At 32.2% G+C, this 24,003-nt stretch overlaps 1 protein-coding gene and 1 long non-coding RNA gene across 2 annotated transcripts; one reads left to right on the top strand and one right to left on the bottom strand.

Annotated features, from left to right (window-relative positions):
* The first annotated feature begins 3,436 nt into the window (after positions 1 to 3,436).
* Positions 3,437 to 11,076, top strand: LOC139493167 (uncharacterized). The gene is made up of 6 exons (XM_071281349.1): positions 3,437 to 3,600; positions 6,947 to 7,006; positions 7,937 to 8,317; positions 9,328 to 9,420; positions 9,774 to 9,864; positions 10,472 to 11,076. The coding sequence occupies exons 1-6, from the start codon at positions 3,489 to 3,491 to the stop codon at positions 11,019 to 11,021; spliced, it is 1,287 nt and encodes a 428-aa protein (XP_071137450.1). The 5' UTR covers positions 3,437 to 3,488; the 3' UTR covers positions 11,022 to 11,076.
* Positions 11,077 to 20,516: 9,440 nt separating this feature from the next.
* LOC139492318 (uncharacterized) lies at positions 20,517 to 21,675 on the bottom strand. The gene is made up of 2 exons (XR_011656790.1): positions 21,374 to 21,675; positions 20,517 to 21,005 (listed from the first exon to the last, which is right to left on the bottom strand). It is a non-coding gene; the product is annotated as an uncharacterized lncRNA (long non-coding RNA).
* Between the last annotated feature and the right edge of the window lie 2,328 nt (positions 21,676 to 24,003).

Genomic DNA, 24,003 nt, shown 5'->3' with positions numbered 1-24,003 from the left:
CATATTAGGCATTAGTATGACAACCAGTTGCATTTTTTCAGGCTGCAGTAGTAGCTTATTGAGCGGTTGCAATATAAGTGAAGAAGAAAAATACGAAAAACCTTATTATGATTCATTTTGGTATAAAATTTGTATGTCCATGTTTCATTGCATATGGTCAACGTTGGGGTATCGTGTCATCCTCGTCTCTTCTACGTGTGATCATTGGTACCATCAAGTATATTTCTCCTTACAAAGACAATTCAAAGGAAACATGAAGCTGCTCGATTCACTTAGGAATTACTATTACATAAAAATTTCACAATGCCGTCGTGTAGTCATTGTATTGTTAGATAGCACTATGACATCGCGATGGGAATGACGAAGACAATCGGCTTTTCAATCGATCTCACAAAACATATTTAACACCTGTCCCAAGTCAGGATCCTCTGGATTTGGTAGTCTGATTTGATTCTGTGTCCGTTTGATATTTTCAATTTTAATTCGATTTTTTTTGGGTGCATTTTCACTAATCAAGTACTATCTGTTAATTGGGCCAGCTGAATTCGGCCTGCGGGTGCTGTTTTGTTGTTATGTGTTTTGGTCCCATTGGAGAAAAATGCTCCAGAAAGCAGTGGTTCTTTCAAGTGGTCCACGAAACCTCTTTCGACATCATTACCATCAATTTTATCAGCTATCAAAGTCGGGCTTCAAATATATTTTGAAACTGCGTATTGTAGAGGTGGCGTGATTCAGATGTGGATATTAAAAAAATACAAAAGATACTTTAGATACATACAATCTAAGACTCTTTCTTCTTGCAATAGTATTAAACCATTTGACTTTTCTGAACTGTACTCAAGTATTCCCCATTTCTAACTAAAAGACAAGGTGAATAAATTGGCCCTTCTTTGTTTTATACCACAAAATAATGGCCAACGCGGATACAAGTATCTTGTCTTAGGGAGGGATAAATCCTACTTTGTAAAAAATCACTTTAACTTAAACAATAAATTCTCTGAAACTGACATTAACACGTTGAATGATTTCTTGATTGACAACATATTTGTAACATCGACATTCTCATGGGAACTAACTGTACCCCTATTCTTTTCGACTTATTCTTTCATTCTTATGAGGCTGACATGGACATAATGATAATCAAAACAGTCTTCTAAAATATACTACTAGTTCTTCAACCTTTATGAAGCGTGTTAAATATTGTAACTACAATTTCTCAAACCATCTTTCTGCTACAATGGAAATATCTCTATGGACGCTCAAATATTCAATCAACATATTTTCCGTCAAAAATGTTGCTTATTCAATGATTTATTAAAATTATGCACGTTTTATAAATTCAACAATACATGTATTGTGTATTCATTTTAATCTTATTTTATCTTGTAGTAAACATAATATAAAAAGAAATTGTGTCTATCAGTAGGCAACACACTTTGAAAAAAATCCACTCAAACTGATGTCGTGTGATGGGTGTAACTTTAGGGAACAGTCATCATTTATCAGCTGAGGGGGTCGGTGCATTTTAGGGGGGGTCATTTCCAAAAATATTACACAGCTGGGGGGGGGGGGGGTTGCCATCAAAATACATAAATAAATTAAAAAAAATCTGGGGGGTCACACAATGAAAGTTTTTATGTCTGTCAAGTATATAAAATGTTGACGACATTAAAGTAAGCGTGCAATCTCTTATATCATTTCTGTCATTTTCAAATCTTTGATACTGTACTGAGCACCAGCAGGATGACCAATCTCTCAAGGGTAGTATATAAAATCACTCATTTGTTATGGTTCATTATCCATATGATGTGAAAATTTACCACCTGACTTTAATATCTTAAATTCTTAAGATGAACAAGTTCACTGTATAAAACATGAACAGTTTCTGGACATGCAGTGGGGCATGTGCACGTGTATTTCAACTTTCTAAAGTGTTAACATTATTTTAATGATATTTATGAGGATAGATAGAGAACTGTAAAAGGTGTGTACATTCTTAAATCATTTGTAAATAGATATAATTAATTTGTTAAATTATTACAAAGTTATCGATTAAATAATAATTATTTAATGTTTAAATTAAGGGCCTTTTATTGCGTTTGGCATCATGGCATTCACACACACAAAACAATACACTTGGGGATTTTGTAAAACATTTCCACATTGAAATGAAATTGAATGTTATTATAATTATCAACCTAAATATATATATATATATGGGTTGATAATTATATATATAAGCTTCGAAATAAAGCATGTTCATATTTGAAACAGGAAGGACCAGAACCATAAGTTACACTTCCTAGAACTGTATGATTAGAAAATTAAAATCCACGAAACACTTATAAAACTTTAAAATTTTAATAAAAAATAAATGAATTGAGACATTTTAATTGATTCTGTCATGTCTGTATACGAATATTAAACTGTTAAATTACAATTTTTATTTTTTCATTAAATGCCTATTTTGTCCATTTTTCTTCTTGCATGTGTCAGATAAATATTCATATTTCAGAAAAAAATCAAAAAAAACGATGTGATATTTCATGTATTCAGGGTTTTCTCAAAGCAGAATAAAACTGAAAAATATGAATCAAAATCAGTTCCATCAGCTTCAAAACGAAGAACATGGGAGGCCATGATGCACATCAAGGCGATATTATGTTCACCTTACAGTTTATGTGCTTAATTTATCCAATAAAAATATTTGAAAATATTTAGAGAATATCACTTACTAATGCCTGCTAACATGCAGACAAAAAAAACTATCTTTATCAAAATTAATTAGTCCAAGCTACTTGCATGAAATAATAGAACTATATAAAAGTCGAATGTACAAAAAAATCAGTACAAAATCATAGACAATGACTGCAATCAAGGGAAAATTCTGTCTGCCATACTCTGAAACAGATAGTGTCAATGTCCTCATACTTCTCATAGCTACTTTGCCAAATGTTAATTAATAGGGATTTTTTTAGGGGGGTCATACTTATGAAACATCGTTCTAAGGGGGGGGTCATTATGTGGTTCATGAAAATTATGGGGGGGTTGCCAACAAAACTTTTTGATGTGAAAATTTGAACCGACCCCCTCAGCTGATAAATAATGACCATTCCCTTAACATGTTTAAGATTTGTGTTAATTTGGTTTTCAATATTAGGATATATATAAGAACAGCTGCAAAATCTGAAATGTTTTTTATCCTCTTAGTATGTTTATGTTTCGGTACACATGTACATATACCGTCTTAACTATTATTTGTTGGAAGTATTTGAGACAAAAGTTCGATGTATCAAAGAAGTTCTTTTATTTAGAATATGCTCGGATCTTACTGTCAATATACAAATACTTAGACAACTCCAGCTAAACAACAGTTTGTTCTACATTACATGACAATTGTAAAGGTTTAAATATAATTATAACAATATTTAGTCACTCATAGCACACAATTAGTTTCATTGAAGTATTTATAAAGGTATTCATTGTATATGTATTTTCCAACTAAAACTTCCTGGATTGAATTTCATGTTGACATCAGTGTATACAGAATGGAAGTTACTATGAAATTACTTTTTGTGTGGATTTCATTTACAATAACAAGTAAGAAGCATTATTATTATAGACTTTTCTTAGTTTACCTATTTAGATATAGTTGTTAACCGTACAACCTTCGACAATTAGCAAAGCCCATACCGATTAACCAGCTATAATAAACAAAATGACAAATCTAAAACAATTCAAACGAGAAGAATAATGGCGTATACGTAATTACTTTTCGAAAAACAAATATGTAACAGAGCAACAAACGACAACCCTGTATAACAGACTTCTGGTTTGGGAAAGTACATATAGAATTTAGCAGGGTTTAACATGTTAGCGGGATCCCAACCATCCCCTTATCCTCAGACAGTGGTGTAAATAAAGACTGCAGTACTATACCGCTGTTCGAAAATCGTAGATCGATTTAGAGGAAACAAATCCGGATTACAAACTAAAACTGAGGGAAACACATCAAATATAAGAGGAAAACAACGAAACGACAGAATTACTAAAATGAAACAAAATACCAAACAACAATGCAACACACACAGAAACGAACTATAAGATAACAATTGCAATTTTTCTGACTTTGTTAAGGACATTTAAGAAAAAAAGTGGGTTGAATGTAACAGTACATAATGAGAACGAACTTTACAAATCAGTTGAAAAAGACTTGACTCATCAGATGGATACAACGAGAAATCCATCAAAGAAACAGAGTGAACGTGGGCGGTTACTTGTCCGTTTTAACAACAAAATGACACTAAATACAGATCTGAATCTGCTAGTCATCAATAACAACTAATAAAAAATCAGGCATCTAAGACTAAATTATCGGTACATCTAACATACAATGGATTTAGTCAGAGAAAAACATGACCTTGTGCAATGCCAAGATATAGGTATCGACAGATTGTAGATCCATGTAGATCAATTAAAGTGCATATGTATATAACAATGATATTTAGTTTGCTTTTAATTAACTGATAACAAAATCAATATTAATACCAATAAAAACAACATTCAAAAAATCTAATTAGAGTGTAGAAATGGTAAGTTTATAAATAAATAAGTTTATTCAAATGATAAAAAGGTTTAATATGATCGTTTATAAATTTCCAAGCACGGTACTACATCTTCGTAAAAATGTGGATGTGTTATCCCGTTTGAAAAAGGTTTTCTACAGATACAAACAGACTTCAAAACTAAACATTTATATTTAACGAAGAATTTAGTAGAGGTTTTAAGTAATTTGTGGTTCCGAAATCCGTGACTTAATAACTTACCAGTAACACATAGATACTTGGAAATAACTGTATAAACCTCGAGATTGCATGTTAGTTAAGTAACCGCGTCCTTGTTTGTGATATGTGATATCCTGTGGTGTTTTTCGTTGATGGAATATGTTCGTTGTTGTTCTGCAGTTTGCATTTTGTGTCGACAATTATATTATTTGTTTGTGCGTTTCTCTTTTAATGTTATTGCGTGTGTTTGTGCTGTATTTCTGTCACATAGTGTTGTCATTTAATAATATGTCTTTACAATGTCATAAAGCGAGAAATTTGGTTAAACTAAGTTCAACCAACCATTTTTTCATAAAATGTTCTGTACAAAGTCATGAATATGGCAGTTTTTATCAAATAGTGGTTTCTATGTATGTTGGCGTTTGTTTTTGTCGCACTTCAGTGTTCCTGTTGTTCCTTTGTTTTCCTCTAATAGTTGATGTGTTCCCTCGGTTTTAGTTTGTATCCAAGATTTGTCTTCTCACAATCGATTTATGACTTTTGAACCCCGGTATACTACTGCTGCCTTTATTTACTCTCATTAAAATCTAAAACCGACACGGGCATGGCAAACGATTTGTGAAATATAAACACCGTAAGATGGCGCGTGCCAAAGGAACATCACCATCCAAAAAAGGAAGAGTAGCAATAGGGAACGAAAAATATTGTTTTGTAAATCCATTTAACTGACTAAGAAATATATTTCATGGAAATCTTTCTTCAGTCTCAAAGTTATTTGTTTGCTTTTTCAATGGACAAACTTTTTTCTTTCAATTTGAAATTGTATTTTTAAAATGAAGTTGAAATACATTGTATTTCAAAAAGTGCTCATTGATTTACGTTTTCTATGATATATTATGGAATATTCAATTTGGGCAGAGTTAGACGACATAAAGTAGTGTAGTGTATTGGGTCGTCGGCGGCTTCGAAGTACCTCATTTGTGTAAAAAGTAAAATCACAAAAATACTGAACTTAGAGGAAAATCAATTCAGAAAGTCCAAAATCACATGTGTAATCAACTCCCCTACAGTTTTTCACTGTCAATACTTGGGATTTTGAGTCATATTTCAGCTTAAATTTTCGAAAGAGTGTACTAAGTTTTTTCATGAAAATTTTTAAAGATAGTAAAATAGTTTGCTCGAACCTGATTATATTGTACTTGAGAAAGAGTTAGCAAACCAATTGAGGTCATGCACAATTCTTTATGAAGCTGTTAAAACATAATTTATTTTTAAAATTTTATGTTTCAATACATTTAAATGTTTAGTATAGACTATTCTCCAATGTAAAATAAATAATTTGTACCATCCGGCAATTTAAGTCTCTGCGTGTTCTATTTATATTTATAAAGTAATATATAATCATATATGCGTAACTTAACGCCTTCCTGTCGATTATGTAATCATTTAAATAATGTTGACTGCTACTGTTACGGAATATTGCATACCTGTGTTTGTACACGCACGGTATAAAAATGACCAACTATATTGGTGTAAACATATAGAACTGCACGTATACATGATCATCAGTATGATATTTCTTCCTCTAACCTCACGATCTCTTCATAACTGCTTTTGCTCCTTATATGGTTGCGCTGATTATGAAGAACGTCTAGTGAAAAATAGTAAATGCATAATAATCCAACGATTATAAATAATGCAAGAAAGAAGCAATATAAGCAAAATGGTCGGATATAAAAACAGGAAACTACTACCTGGTATCACTTGGTTCAATTTCGACCACCAACAAGAAATGGACAATCCTGTTTTCAAAAGTCCCTACCTGTAGAACCTATATATATGTAGCCAACATATAATTTGAGTTTCAAAACGACGTGTGTATCAAGTGATATAAGAATTTAGCGTAGAGGGAAATGTTCGGTTGAAAAAGAACGTTACAGTGGTAAATTTATAAAGGTAGAGAAATCAACACCAAAATAACCTGTACTGATTTCAAGATACATGTAAGTAGTTTGAGGAAGTTTTTACTCTGTGTGTTTTAATCTGATAAACATCGGTAGTTACCTACAACGAGGATATAAATATGCTGATAAACAGAGCCTACCACATGGCCAAATAATACTTTACATTAAATTAACTGATTCTTTTATTTGCAATTATAGCGGTACAACAGCAGCCTGTTCTAGATCCCTGTCCATCTTTTGCATCAAGTAGTTCAACAGGTAATGTAATGAACAGCAAAGTAACGACACATGTGTTTAAGAAAGTAAAATAACATAGACACATTTAATTTTCTACATTAAGTATTGGTATAAGATGTATGAAAATTTCCTCCTTTAAAAAAATAATGAGTTGTGGTATGATTGCCAATGGCAAAACTATCCACCAAAGTTCAAATAAAGTCGATTTTTCTGACGTCAAGCACGCGAAGCAATGAATGTGTTATTAAATTTAATAGATGCTTTTTGTGCTTTTTTGTAAATGTTTGTTTGTTTTGAGATTATAACACAGTGTTAACTGCGGTAACCATGTTTTGGCTATTTTACCTATTATGTCTGTTTTGTTCACGCATCATTGTAAATATAACGGAATTTGATGCGACTGTCATAAAAGTGAGGGGTTTAACGCTATAATCCAACATTTTCTACATTTGAAAATGCCTGTACCAAGTCAGGAATATGACAGCCCATTCGTTTGATTTGTTTTATCATTTAATTTTGGCATTTGGTTAGAGACTTTCCGTTTTGAATTTTCCTCGGGAATTCAGTATTTTTGTGATTTTACTTTTTAGCAATTAACAGCTTTCAACAATGTGACAAACCCATACTGTACCATACAGAGATAAACATGACCATATTCAGTTTATATAAACATTTTAATCTTTGCTTGGCAAATAAATATTTACACCGTTTTGGTTTGTTTTTTTTTTGGTTTCTTTGGGGTCTTTTGTTGTTGTTGTTCATGTTGGTTTTTTTTTTGGGGGGGGGGGAATTTGGGGGGGGGGGGGTCGTCAAAAATTATTGTATTTGAATATTTCAGTTATATATGGCATTTTCCTGCCTTAAAAATAGATTGTTCATTAGAAAATACAGTTTATTAATCTATATAAATAGTATGTTGTTTAACTAATGACTTATTATTGTCTGCAACAGCAAACATGTGTCAGAGTGGCGTAGGAGAGGAAGACTACAAGACCGGACATGTCGAAGTAGATAGTGTAGCATTACGTATCACAACTCCAGAAGATAACTGTTTGTGTCAGGTTTATCTACTTAACCAGACTGATCAATATAACGTATTTATGAAGTATTATACAAAGAGTATATCAGGACCGGATCATATTAATTGTTGGTTAGCAATAGATATTAGCATATCTGTCGAACTTAATAAAGATGAATCACTTGAAACAATTCAATGCACAAACAGAACTTCAGCTAGACCTATTTTCTTGAAACAAAATGAAATGCTTAACTTTAAATCAACCTTAATTGATGGGACACTCACCAGCGAATACTGCTTCCTTATCTTCAGACGTAAGAACTCATACATAATTATATACATTCAATTATCACCCAAAAAAAAAACAAAAACAAACAAACAGAGAACTGTTCCAGTTGAAAAAATTGACCAATACAAAAAAATTAACTTTATACATATACAATAAAGTAACAAAAATCCGAAGACACTAGTAACTAAAATACATTTTGACCATTTATTTGGCCGTTTCCTCTTTTTTTACAGTCACAGGAATGTAATCAATGTTTGGTACATTTGTACACTTTTTATATATAGAACATGTTTCAATTGTTTTGACAAGCGCGTTTTTGCATTAGTCTAAGAGTCTCGGATATAAAAGGAACTATTTGCAATGCTTAAAGATAAATAAACAAAGTATGATTCCACTTTTTCCAATATATTTATTCTGCATTATTATGTGAGACTCATCCAGTTAGGAATAGACATTTGAATCTGTCTGAATGAATTTATAATTTTATTGAAGAAAGACATAACTACTACAAATGTATTATGTAGTATATAGTTGTCAGAAAATTGCATCTGTTTTGGTGACGTCAATTTGATTATTTAAAGTTTTAAAATCTTCACTAAAGTGATATTTTTTTATGTTTACTGCATTGAAATTTAATACAAGGAAATTAAATTTATTGTTGGCTGCTAAACGGCCAGCGGCAAATATAACATGCATGTGTAACTCAATTGCATTTCAACGAGAAAACAAAAAGCGTTATCTATAACAATACAATTTACGAAAACTAAGTATCACAGACATGAAGTTTACCTTGTGAATAATTGCACAAGTTCTAGCCTTTTTACATAATTCGAAAATGACAGAAGTACATTGAGCCTTCTTCAGTATCACATGACTATTGGTGGGTGTTTTGTGTTCCGTTTTGTTGTTGTTCAATTGAAATACACATATTACATCTCCTTTATGTCACAGAAAAAAACACTGCATTTAGCGACGAATTTAATTTAGGAGATTCACCGACGCAGACACACATATAGATATATTTTACTGTTGTAGAAAGCAATGGTATGACAACGTATCCTTCACTTCATATAAAATGCAGTCAAGTGACGACAAACAAAACAAGTTACAGTCCAATTATAAAAGAAGGTAAGCCAATTGATCAGATTTAACATTTGCACGAAATAATGACTATATGCAGCTGCAATAGCTATCTGAATACATACCAAATCAATATTGCGAAGGCAAAAACATATCTTTTACTTAACTTATTATAAATGAAAGTCTAGCAAGCAATAAAGCAACACGCATGCAATACAATAAAATAATGATATTTAAAAGAAATGAGCATTTTTACCAATCACATTAATTATATATTTCCACTAAATTACTTCGTACCTACATGTACAACATGTACAATTAAGAAAATATTTTAAAGATGGCTTATTATTTAAATTTAAACCTATTAAAAATATACACACGTCATATTTCCTCTTTTCCAGATGCTAATTGGACTCTGTATGTTATCATTGGTGCTAGCGCTGGGGGATTTACTTCTGTTATAGCCATAGCAGTAGTTACTATATATACATGGTAAGAGTACTTTGTTCTAGTAGTTATCTTATGTGGGGTTTTGATATTGAGTTTTGTACCTTTGGAAATTTATTTAGGGCGCAAGTGGTACATCTTGAAAATAGAAATTAGCACAAATCATTCATCTTGAAAATAGTAAATGGCACAAATCATTCATCTTGAAAATAGTATTGCTCAAAAGAACTGCTGCCGGTCAAATAAAAGAGTGAACGCAATCCATACCTTCATTTCAATTCGCCTTTTAAAAAATGGAAATTTACACATTGGAACAAAAAAAAAAACGATTCTGATTCATTGAATGCTCTGGGTAATACTAATGTGTTTCAAATCAAACACCAAGGCTTACGGTCAAATGAATATGCGGCATTGCCATCGTCTTGCATACACGATGTATTGGTTATAATTGATAGTTTTATTTAACTTAAAGTTATCTAAATCTGTAAAATGCTTTATTTCGTAAAGTGTCAATGAAATAAAATAATAAGGTAGTATAAGAAATAGTATAAAGAAAAGAGATACAGTGGTCGTTTTTGAACATTATTAATGTGATGTTAAAATGCCTTTACAATGTAAATAAAATGATAGTAACATACAAACTTTACTGTAGGAGAAAACGTAATAATTCCGGAAATGATTGCAATGATGAAGAACAGAGTCAAATGGAGTCTGTCAGGGATCCGGATTACGATTCTGAAGGACTGAAGCGTAACATTCTGTACCAATCAAGTGAACAATATGATATTACGGATGGTAATTATCACACAGTAGAATTAGAAGAGATACAGGAAGTAGATAATACGCAGAAAATTGATGGCGATTACATTTCAATTGATGAAAACTTTAGTTCTAATAGCAAATACAAATCGAAACCAGGATTTCAACTGAAATGTAAAACGCATGTAAAAAAGGAAGAATTAGAATACAAGGTAGAACACGTAACACCGGGTACAGGGAACGATGTAGAGTATACTGTGGTGAACAAGAGAGATAGACTTGGTGAAAATACAGAACCGACAACTTCCATGAATAACGAGTATGCAGTTGTAGACAAGAGTAGGAGACTAGATAAAAACATAAAACCTATAACTCCCGAAAACGGAAGCAATGTAGAATATGCTGTGGTAGAAAAAATACACAAATCTAGCAATACACACTAAGATTGTTTAGAAGCTTTAAAAAATAATATCGTAATGAATATATATATATATACTTTTGCTATATATATATATATATAGCAAAAGTATATATATATATATAAGTACGTCTGAGTCAGTGACAACTCTACAACAGATGTATCCATCGGATCGCCATCAATGATAGTGATACATGGCTGTGTACATAATGTATACACAACTCGTCTAAACATCAACCCAACAATGTTAGATCTGTAAATTTGCTTTCGCAATAACATCTTCTTGCCTTATATATCATGTACTGTAGTACACCGCTAGATTAAAACTGACGGGGAAAGGTAACACACGGCCAGCGAAAGCTCTATTATTGTAGAGCCCAGGTGGTCGTGTGGTCTAGCGGGACGGATGCAGTGCAGGCGATTTGGTGTCACGATATCACAGCAGCATGGGTTTGAATCCCGGCGAGGGAAGAACCAAAAATTTGCGAAAGCAAATTTACAGATCTTACATTGTTGGGTTGATGTTTAGCGGAGTTGTTTATAGCTCTTGTCGAAACAATAACGTTTACAAAAACACTATAACAAGAAGACATCTGAAATTTTTTTATGTGTTTCGTCATCATAAGAAAGTAAGATCATTGGATAACACCTTCTGTATATCTATAAGATGAACAGTTTCAAAGCACAACATATCTATCTTTAGATCATTGGAACTATCAAAAGGGCTTTGATGTATTATCACCCGAGCCTTACTTGTATTGCTGTCATGCAACATCCAAGCTTTTCAGACAACTTGCATGGAAACACTCTTAGTAAACAAAATTAATGTGAATGTTGTTTTGTTTTTAAATACGTATCATGTCTGATGTGCCTTGGATGGGGAATTTTCTCATTGTCACTCATATAAAATCTTCTTATTGTATTATCAATTAAATGTTGCTCAACTATAACTCATTACAACATAAACCCGTTTCATTTTAAATTCGATAATTTTCTATGGTATTCGTTTGCATGAACCCCACCATAAACCATTGGTATTTTACCTAATTGAATTAAAAGATTATCGACACACACTTTCATTATACATGTTTTATAATCATGAGGTGAAAATTGCTATTGAACTTATTGATGGTTTAAAGAATGAAAATAATAAATTTGTTCGTTTGAAAACTATCTCGAAGAAACAAAATCATTGTTCCTAGTTTTCTCGTTTGAATTGTTTACATCTGTGATTTCGGAGCCTTTTAGAGCTGACTTGTGGTATGGGCTTTGCTTAATAATAAAGGCCACACGGTAACCTATAGCTGTACATTTCTCTGACATTTGGTCCCTTTGGAAGGGTTGACTCATTGACAATCATACCACATCTTCTTTTTATGTAAACATATTTTTGGGAACAAGATAATATGATTTTCTACATTTTGCCTACTGAAGGTATACTACCAAGGTACACATCATGTACCACTGTATGCGTTAAATTAACAAACTATCATTCAAAGCTTGTGTTTAATTAAACAAAAGCCAACCAGACAACGCCTGTATTAAGTGTATGTATGACAAATCCACTTGTACATTCCCCTTCTCCTACTGATTGAGAATTGGTCCAAACTAAACCATGGACCATGGTATTAATCACTCATTCTATTCCTATGGAAATATCGTTACCATTAGCGCATGTTGTCTACTAGGTGAATGCGTATGTTCCAGATATAGGAGCAGTATTTATTCCCGTTAAAATGCTGTAGGAATTTCCGACGTTTCACTCGGTTTTATCATAAACCAGTTCCCGTTGTTCTCCAAAAGTTCTCACGTTAAATGAAGAAGATTTGTATGCTGAAAATGCAACACCAGCGTCTGGATTGGTGGTTGGGAGGAAGAGTCTTTTATCAGGATTCTGTGTTTCTTAAATTCAATACAAGATAACATTATGCTTGAGAATTGGATTTAACATTCTTGTATATTTAACGTAAAAAATGCTTATTTTTACAGTGGTGTTGTTTATCGAGCCCCTTTATTTAGATATCAATCTTTGAATATTGTTTTACGGTATAGATATTGATTTGATAATGAAGAAATTGAAGCATAACTAAATAACAATATTAAATAACTAATTTTCAGCTTTGAAAATTAACCGTCCTACATTCTGTCGATACAAATACTTTGCATAGCACAAAATTATGTTTTTTTCTGAATGTTCATGACATCTTTTCAATAAATCATTATGTGGTGAGCCGATCGATAATTTTGCCCTGGATACATTAGTTGTTATTTGAATTGAACTAGTTTTCAGAACCTGCAAGGACTCTCAAATTCGTACATTGTGTCTTAAGTGCAAAAACCTATAGTCGTGTTTGTGCATTGTATCGATCTGATGAGATTAGTTTTTTTTTTCATCTGATTTTTATAATTAAGACTGTGTTTATGCTATGCTGTTAATAAATAAACTCATCATAGATTCCAGGACTAAATTTTATACATACACCAGACGCGCGTTTCGTCTACAAAAGACTCATCAGTGACGCTCGAATCCAAAAAGTTGAAAAATGCAAAAACTACTGTTCCGGGTAAATAACCCATCCTCATCCTTTGTGTACCTGTCCCAAGAAATTGACCAGTAATTCAGTGGTCGTCGTATTTTTTTCATTTATTGCGTTAACGTTTTACATAAAATATGCCTTTTTTGTCGTTTGAATTGTTTAACATTTATTATGTCGGGGCCACACTGGAAGACTTTATTCATTATATTTTATATCAATTGATAAAGCCATTAGTTTGTCAAACTGTGCTAAATCATTGTTAAATTAAACCCATTGGCAGCTGGTTTAAAAGGCTGTTTTGAGAAAAAATAAATTGTTTGTCGTTGAATTAGGATGAAATCATCATTATCATCTTCTAAACACAATGAAATGAGGCCTTGATAATTAGGACATTTATTCTAAACCCTTAACATTATAAGTACAGCCATTTTTAATGTGTAATTGTAATTAAATAAACTTTTAAAATAAATGTTAGACTGTGGGTTTTTTTTCTAATAAAACAAGGCAGTTTTATTTTCTCACTGCGTAAAATGAATAATTGGAATTATATTTACCGTTCAGAGCTAAAACCGTTCCTTTCCATAATTTTAAATTGTTAATTTCTAATATTTTGAGCGTCACTGATGAGTCTTATGTAGACGAAACGCGCGTCTGGCGTACTAACTTATAATCCTGATACCTTTGATAACTATTCTAACATCTGACTTTTTTCATTCAATCGTATTTCAGTAATTTCCTTGTTCAGTCTAGTTATCTCGCTCATCATCACTTTTTGGTTCGCTTCATACGATTCTGTTTTAGCCCAAAGGTTTCGAATATCAGACCCATGCACACACACATTAATTAAGGTAAAACCTAAGAGAAGACTTGCACAAGAAAGCATTTTGTGATAATCAACAACGAATCTAGTGTATGTATGTATGTACTGGTAAATGCCTCCGATATCCGAAGAACCCCTCGAAAGCTGCGAGGGTACAGTGGCATCCATGTACACTCCCTAACGGGATTAATGGAGATGTGTCACTAACGTATGTTTATACGACAATTATTTTTACAAGGACAATCAATCCCCACCCAACACAAAGGGAGTTCTAGGACACCGGGCAGTCTGTTATTATGGTGGAGGAAGCCGAAGTACTCGGAGAGAACCACCGAGCCACTCGGTGGAAACAGACAAACCAGAGAGATATCAGAAGATTGATCTCCAGGTCAAAGTAAGGGACAAATTTGACCAACCGAGGCCCCCAAAGTACCCATTCTAGTTTAAACTCCGGTCTGGGTACCAGAGATGTGTGTGAGAGGGTGAAAATTACCCTTCTGATGTGCTGATATGTTTAGCACCCCGAGTGAGATTCAGGTCAGGTCACTTCTAGATATAAACATGATAAAAGTATGGTGTCTAAAATGACGAGCATGCGATCAAAACCTATATAGAGGTCAACGTACTACAACAGTAACAAATGAGGAAAACCAATACCGTAGATTTGATTTTGAATGGCTCCGCTATCCCAAAAAGTAAAACATATTCAAACAAAAAAACTAATAGACTTATTTATGAGAAAAAAATCTTAATTCAAGTTGTTTATAATGATAATAGGCTCAGCTTTAATGCTTACGTTTTTCGTATTCCAGTTTTCTCTTATCAGTCGGGGTTAGAAAGATTGGATAATTTCAAAGCTACCGCTTCGTCATGATACAACAAATCACGACTGATTTTATCTCGAGGTGTAATTCAAAGACAAATGTACGGATTTCGTCAAAAATTGTTCCTGATCAGTCTATAAAATTTACATTATAACCAGTAAACGTATACTAATTTTAGTATCTGCAGTTTAAGTTGTTAATTTCTACTTTTACAGTGATTAACCGATATGATATATCATTTGCAATAGATATCCTTTATCTGGTTTTGTCTTCTGCATAACAATCGGTACAATTGAACACTTGATAATGCTTTGTAAAGCAGTACACCCATGTTCATTGTTTTAACTTGAATATGCCCCATCCCCCACCCACAAAAGTTATATTCACATATTTACACAACGTCCGCGGAGGAAATTCTGGTATATTCATCACTTTCTACTTTAGAAGTATTAGGAGTAACTGCTAAATGCAGTAGTGTTTGATTACTAGTTCCTCTGGGATCAAAGTCAACCAGTCGGAACACAAGATTGAAGACCTTTTCACGTTGGATTGAATCTGCTTTGAGACATTATTTCACGTGAATACAGTGTCACGTTCCATTATACACTCGTTCTGTTCAAGGTCTACTAAGTTTATTGATAACACTATCAGAAACCGTGTTCCGCATGTAAAGTGGTCAACAATTGCAATCAAATCTTTAAAGTCTAGCTAAAGAAAAAAAAAACAAAAAATGTAATACAAACCTTTCCTTTGTGTAACATGTGTAAGACAATAGAAAGTTCTGCATTTGCAAATCGCACAATGAGATGTTGCGGGGTCAAACATGTGTATTACGTGTAACATCTCAATATATGAACATAATGTGATATAACGTTTGAGATTTAAAAAACCGAGTATCACTCTGTAATATTTTCCGGTTTCTGGTCAATGTTGTCTTAAGTCATCATATGTCTTATTCTTTGTGATTTGTTTTAGAATCTGGCATTAAATAACTTCTACTACTTATTCAAATCCCCTTTTGGGGAAGGGTAACTAGATTTTGGCATACTTGCTTACTTGCATACGTGTTGGCCTTCGGCTGTTTTCTGCTCTATGGACAGTTTGTTGTCTCTTGACACAATCCCCTATTTTCATTCTCAATTGTATTACTTGCATTAATTGGACACCTGTCTATAAGGTAAAACCTGTTTGTTGTTGACCTCTCAATGACTTAAGCTTCTGGTTTATTATGAAGGAGGAGATGTGGTATGATTGCAAATGAGACAACTATCCAGAGTTCCAAGTTTAAATTAAGTGTATGTATTTCTTTGGTTGCTTTTTTGGTGAGGTTTACAAATTATCCCATTTTATTCATATAATATACTCGTCCGATGTTATACTGTTTTCAAATGCACGCTGCATTTCACGAATAACATAATCATATTACAGAATAGATAAAAATTCTGCCTGCTTGATCTTCTTTTTTGAACCTTTACATTTAAACATATTTCCAAAGATTTATTCGGAAATAACCTGTTGGTGAATATAGTTCTCCATGGTGCATAACTTCGGCAGATGTATTTTCATCAAACAAAGAACGAAATCGAAGAACACTGAGGACCAAACATTCCACGACATAAGCATAAAAATGTACCCTAGAAATTTGAAATATTAATTCACCCACGAAATTCATCAAATTAAAGTGTAATTAAGAGATACATTTTTATGTTGGAAGGCATCTTGATACAAATATAATTTTAATCATCAAGTTTTTATAAATTAGTTGTCTGGACGAATCCTGTCTCGCTCTGTTTGTAATTTGTGTCGATCTGGTCGTACGTTTTAGTGGTTAAATGAATTCTACCTGGTACGCTTAGTTTGCATGCTGTCATTGTTTTGATGAAGATTCAGCCCATGCAACGTTACGATCTATATTCGTAAATTAAAAATGGGTCGAATTCAACCATCTTTTATTTGTCTTGTTCCAAATCTTACTAGTCTAGTGTAATTAGGAGATACATGTTTATGTTGGAATGCATCTTGATACAAATAGAATTTTAATCGTCAAGCGTTTATAAATTAGTTGTCTGGACGAATCCTGTCTCACTCTGTTTGTAATTTGTGTCGATCTGGTCGTACGTTTTAGTGATAAATAAAGTTAACAGTAGTATACCGCTGTTCAAACTCATAAATTCAAGGACAAAAAAACAAATCGGGGTAACAAACTAAAACTGAGGGAAACGCATTAAATATTAGAGGAGAACAACGACACAACACTACAATGTAACACACACAGAAACGGACCAAGCATCAGACAAAATCCCACGAGAATAACAAATATAACATCAAAACCAAATACATGAATTTAGGATAGACAAGTACCGTGACACGTCTTATCGCAATGTGAATTTACACTCAAGTACAAGAGAAAACAAACGACGCAACGTTAAAATGTAACACACACAGAAACGAACTATAATATAACAATGGCCATATTCCTGAATTGGATTCTACCTGGTACGCTTAGTTTGCATGCTGTCATTGTTTCGATGAAAGTTCAGCCGAAGTTACGATCTATATTCGTAAATTAAAAATGGGTCGAATTCATCTTTTTTGTCTTGTTCCAAATCTTACTAGTCTAACGTTACGTGTGGGAGGTTTAGCTAGCTATAAAACCATATTTAATTCAACATTTTCTGCATAAGAAAATGCCAGTACCAAATAAAGGCATCAATAGTATGCCGCTGTTCAAAATTCATAAATCGATTGTGAGAAAACAAATCTGGAAACAAACTGAAACACAACAACTATGAAAGGAAAACAAAAGAATAACTGAAACACTGAAGTGCAACAAAAACAAACGCCAATATATAAAGAAACGAACTATTTAATAATAACTAAGAAATAAGTCAGGAATATGACTGTTGTTATCCATTTGTTTGATGTGTTTGAGTTTTTGACTTTGCTATTTGCTTAGGGACTTTTCGTTTTGAATTTTCCTCAGAGTTCGGTATTTTTGTACCCTACTTTTTATGTATGAAACCTTTTTTTGCTTCTTAATAAAACATATCAACACCAATGATTGAAGCATTTCTCCTCTAACTTACAAGCTATTGTATTGCCTCATTTCATACTCCAAATTATAATATCATTACAGTCTTGTCGTAGATTTTATCTACGATACACATGTTATTTAAATCGCAATAAAGTGGGAGGCGGAAGATATCATGGAATAGTCAAAATTCAAAGGTCGAATACGAACTAACAATGACATTGCAAAACACGAAAAACGAGCAAAATACAAACTACAAACTACAAAAATAAATATAACATATGTCGACTGTTAGGAAAAATTATTTCGCGTCAATTATAATTTTCCCTAACAGTATAATAAAATGATTATTGGCTATTTCGAATGATACAGACGTTACGCACGGTATTCGGTCTATGTTTCATTTGATCATTTCTTGGTGTAACAGTAGGACAAAAACAAATCATTTCTGCGTATTATTCAATAGTAACTTGTCTAGATTCATCATTTGAATCGAAATTAGATAAAACCTGATTTTAATAACTTTAATGTTATGTATTATTACATAATTAAGCAATGATTACGCGTTCATACTGCAATTTTTGCCGTATAAGACGTACATTGTAACAACAATAACTGACCACCCAAATATAATCGAAGAAAAAACCCAAACTACTGAATGGATTCCTATGAAATTTGTACTTGTGGGATATAATATGATCATGTTCAAGGTGTGAAAGGTCACAGTAAATATCATGTTAGTTCGCAATATGGCGGCCATTTTCGACATTTCATAAAGCTGTAAGATTTGAAATTTCGAGTATACGAAAATGAAAGCAAGCACTTCGATATATCAATATGTTCACATAAATGATAGAAAGTGTTCGCCACCTCTACATGAAAATGTAATTTGATTGAATTTTACGAACACGTTTTTTTTTTTCTAACACACTTTCTCTCGCTTTATTTTTTTCAGTATTTTCCGTGTCTCCCTTAAAAGTTACCATAGAGCCATTGTTCAAGGTTTTTCAGTACCATGCTAATTTAGGCTATTTTAAATTTGTGACAGACAAATGAACTATGTTACTACTGAAATGTTATTTGTTTGAAGATTTTGTTTAAGCCTTCAATGTTAAGAAAACGCTAAATGTTCATCAATTTCCGTCAATTTGTCCGTGTTTGTAAATGTTACCACGTCCAAATTGAACGCTTTTTGCACGGAACATATGAAATGTAACGTAATTTATATATAATTCTATTTTCTATTAACTGAAAGTTTAGCATTTCAAATTTGTGTCATTTGCTATATGGCATTTATTATGTTCTGTGTAATAATAAAAATTATATTTTTTGGAGATATTTTTTAATAATTTCTCTGAAAAGGTAATAAATCACGAAGAAAATTTGACTTTAATCATATAGTTGTAAACTATGTGCTGATCTTAAAGGCGTAGAAGTTTTTGATAAATAATATCTTTTCGACTTTGGAACCTAGAAACATGTATGTACCTGCTTAAACGAATGTTTGTTGTATACACTAACAGTCATTTCCACGCATCCACAAACATTATAATTTTTTTGAAAGACACATATTTGGGATGTTGATAGTACGGATAAAAAGACCATAAAATTATTCGCTATTTATAGTTCGAAAACTACAGTTAAAGGCGGTTGATAACATATATACTTATAAAGTACTTGATACTGGCTGTTTCCACACGATGTACATGCCTAGACTAAGATACTTGTGATGACGGAATCCTAAGCATCATATAGGCTATATGCATTTTGCAACAATTGACATGCATGGGCAGTGACAAATACTTGAAATATATATTTTCAATAAGATTATGAGGAAATAAAGTTTATTAGTCAAAAATATATAATCAGTCATGTATACATATAAAAAAGAAGATGTGGTATGATTGCCAATGAGACAATTGTCCACAAGAGACCAAAATGACACAGACATTAACAACTATATGTCACCGTACGGCCTTCAACAATGAGCAAAGCCCATACCGCATAGTCAACTATAAAAGGCCCGATAAGACAATGTAAAACAATTCAAACGAGAAAAATAACGGCCTTATTTATATAAAAATATTTAATAAAAAAAATTCAAAATAAGAAGTTAAACATCTTAATGACAACTGTATTTGTGCAAAGCTTTGGCGTTTTGTACAGAAGTCGGATGAAATAATTAAAAACTACGTCGAGTAACGTTGTGCGTAACGTCACAAGGGAACGTTACCACATTTCGCCGTCTAGGCTACATATCGTGAGCCATTATATATGACTTAGTGTAAACACTAACTAAGCAAACTAATTGTTTCATTTAATATTTATTAGAACAAAAGCCAACCAGAGAATGTTGTTCTCATATACGGATCACTTCGAATCGTACCTAAATGAGCAGCAGTGCTATTTTGTGATCTGGTGAAGACAACATCGTCCGTATTGAGAGTACGTATGATAAATCCGGTTGAGCATTCCTCGTCTCCTGGTGTTTGGGAATCGGTCCACAATAGGCCATGAACCATATTGTTAATGACTAATTCTATTCCGATCGCACCATTATCACTACCAGCACAAGTTGTCCAAGTGAATGCATATGTTCCTGAGATGGAAGCAGTAAAAGTTCCCGTAAATGTACTATAGCCATTACCAACATTGCATTCCGTTTTATCATAAACAAGTTCCCTATGTTTTCCAAACGATGCGGCATTAAATGAAGAAGATTTGTAAGCTGAAAATGCTACACCAGCGTCTGGATGAGAGTTTGGAAGCAAAAGTCTTTCAAATCGATTCTGTGGTTCTGAAAAGTGAAACAAGATAGTACGATGCTAAACTATTTCTTTATTTTTTCTTATTGACAGCCTACATCTACGTGTTTGTTATTATTTATTTGATGTGTTTGAGATTTCGATTTTGCCAAAAGAATACGGACTCTCCGTTTTGAATTTTCCTCGGAGTTCGGTAATTTTATTATTTCACTTTTTTGTATGACGAGGTCCGTGTGAATCGTTTATTCATGAACTATATTAGTCGGTATCTTTTTTAAAACCAAATCTTCTATTGTTATACTTCTAACAGCCAATTTCGACAATTAGACATGGTTTTTTAAGGATCTGAGCCATACATGTATTTTAAGAATTACAAAATCATTATTTGGAATATACTTACCGCTAAGTTTTTCAATTGTTCCTTTCCATAACTTCAAATTATTAACTTCTGTTCTCAGATGAGATATTTCTACCATCTGTCTTTTTTCATTCGATCGCAATCTAGTAACTTCCTGATTTAGTCTAGAAATCTCGTTCGTAGTAATTTTTTCGTTCGCTTCCATTTTATCCCAAAGAGTTTGAAGGTCATAACACCTCACCGCCATTACTAAAGTAAAACTCAAAAGAAGACTTACAAAAGACTGCATTTTAAAATAATCTACGTATTCAACACAATGTTCAATGTAAGGGTCAGTTTAGTTCTAGAGAACTGAGAGCAGAATAAAAAAGGAAAAAACCAATTTTCCTCTTTTTTCACTCTAATTTCTGACAAGTGCAATTAGAGGCTAAATTTGGACCAGAACGTAATAAATTTATTCTATAACCCATGTATTTGAGAAAAAATCATGAAAAACAAAGACAATTCTGTTATATTAGTATTTATTTGATACATTTCAAAATAAATTTATACTGAATTCTACACTTAGCTGTCCATTTTTAGTCAACTCTCTGTAAAGGATGCAACATAGAATTAATTTATTCTAAATGCATGGTGCTTACTGTATATGATCATGTATAAAATAAATTTATTATATAGAGCCATAATATCTATTATTAGTTCGAGAAAATCATTAAATAAATTTATTTTTTATTCAATGTCATTTATGATTATGATAATATTTATCTGTATGGTGAGGCTGAGACACAGAATACATTTATTCTACATTCAATGCGATTTCGGATTATAATAATATATAAAATAAATTTATTTTGAAGTAAAGTTATCTGTATGGTGAGGCTGTGACACAGAATAAATTTATTCTAGTTTCAATGCGATTTCGGATTATAATAAAATATAAAATAAATTTATTTTGAAGTAAAGTTATCTGTATGGTGAGGCTGAGACACAGAATAAATTTATTCTACATTCAATACGATTTCGGATTATAATAATATATAAAATAAATTTATTTTGAAGTAAAGTTATCTGTATGGTGAGGCTGTGACACAGAATAAATTTATTCTACTTTCAATGCGATTTCGGATTATAATAAAATATAAAATAAATTTATTTTGAAGTAAAGTTATCTGTATGGTGAGGCTGAGACACAGAATAAATTTATTCTACATTCAATACGATTTCGGATTATAATAATATATAAAATATATTTATTTTGAAGTAAAGTTATCTGTATGGTGAAGCTGTGACACAGAATAAATTTATTCTAGTTTCAATGCGATTTCGGATTATGATAAAATATAAAATAAATTTATTTTGAAGTAAAGTTATATATGTATGGCTGAAACACAGAATTAATTTATTCTACATTCAATATGAACTTTGTTCTATATAAAAATAATCTTAAAAATATCTCATGATAAAAAATTAAAATAATTTAAAAGAAAATTCCATCGGTCTTATTTATTACAGACAAAGTGAAACTGCTACAATAAATTATTTCGCCAAGCGCAGCTGGATACGACCGCAGAGGTCAAATCCTAAACATTTGGGACAAAATGGACACAATGTTCGTGCATGATACAGGTCTGAATTTGGATTGTAATTAAATATAGGTTTCTGACACAGAATAACGGCAGCCAAAAAACTTAGAATTGGTTATATCATTTGAATTTATATTTAATTTTTGGCTTTTGTGCAATACGCTATGCTGTTGCGAATTGCCCCCCCCCCCCCCCCCACAAAAAAAAAATATAAATAAATAAATAAATAAATTTACCTCTTTTTATGCTTTTGTGCAATACACTATGCTGTTGCTATTTGAACCCTCATCCCCCAAAAAATATACCCTTGCCCCTCTTTTTTTTTTGGCAACATGATATTTGAAATTTTTTTTTTCAATTTCTGAAATCTGTAATGAGTGAAAATTATCCCCCCTCCCCCACCACCAAATTTCTGTCAAGTTTATCTTATCACAAATATTCTAGCGGAACAGTTCAGAATGCATGTAAAACAATAGAATTGCTATATGGCAAAAAATCAATTTCCTTATCGTTTCGATTTGTCATGACTTTTTTGTGATGGCATACAAACAGTTTAAAAATACATCTAAGTCTTTTTTGTTTGCTTATATAATCCTGAAGATTTTGTTCAATGTTTTGTCACTGGTCATCTGTTAGAATAATTTTGGGGGTTTTTTTCACACAAGAGACAAGCTTCGTTATAATGCAACTGGTACTAATCGTTAAGTAATCTGATCTTTTAGTGACATCCAGATCTGTAGTTGGAATTATTCATCTTCAAACTCTTCTTAACTTTTCGAACAATTATCTTTGTAAATGTCAACATTTTATCTTCTAATATTCCCAAATACATGTTTCCATTATTCCGTTCAACCAAAGCTATCTGAAAGATCAAATAAAAAATACAGTGCATATAAAAAAAAATTGGAAAATGTGTCTATGGGCTACAAATGCCCCCGCTCGTAAACATATACGTGTCAACTTCAACATTCAGATACATGTACAGGATTAAAGTAGTTAAGACTGATTTGTGATTTTAACATTCGGTTGAGGCAAACTAAAGTTAGTGAACGGAAACGAAAAATTCAGCATTTTTTATGTTTATAAATG

Source organism: Mytilus edulis, chromosome 10, assembly GCF_963676685.1.
Source record: "Mytilus edulis chromosome 10, xbMytEdul2.2, whole genome shotgun sequence".
NCBI lineage: Eukaryota > Metazoa > Mollusca > Bivalvia > Mytilida > Mytilidae > Mytilus > Mytilus edulis.
Note: the sequence above shows the minus strand (reverse complement) of the source record. Positions and strands in the feature narration are given on the sequence as shown.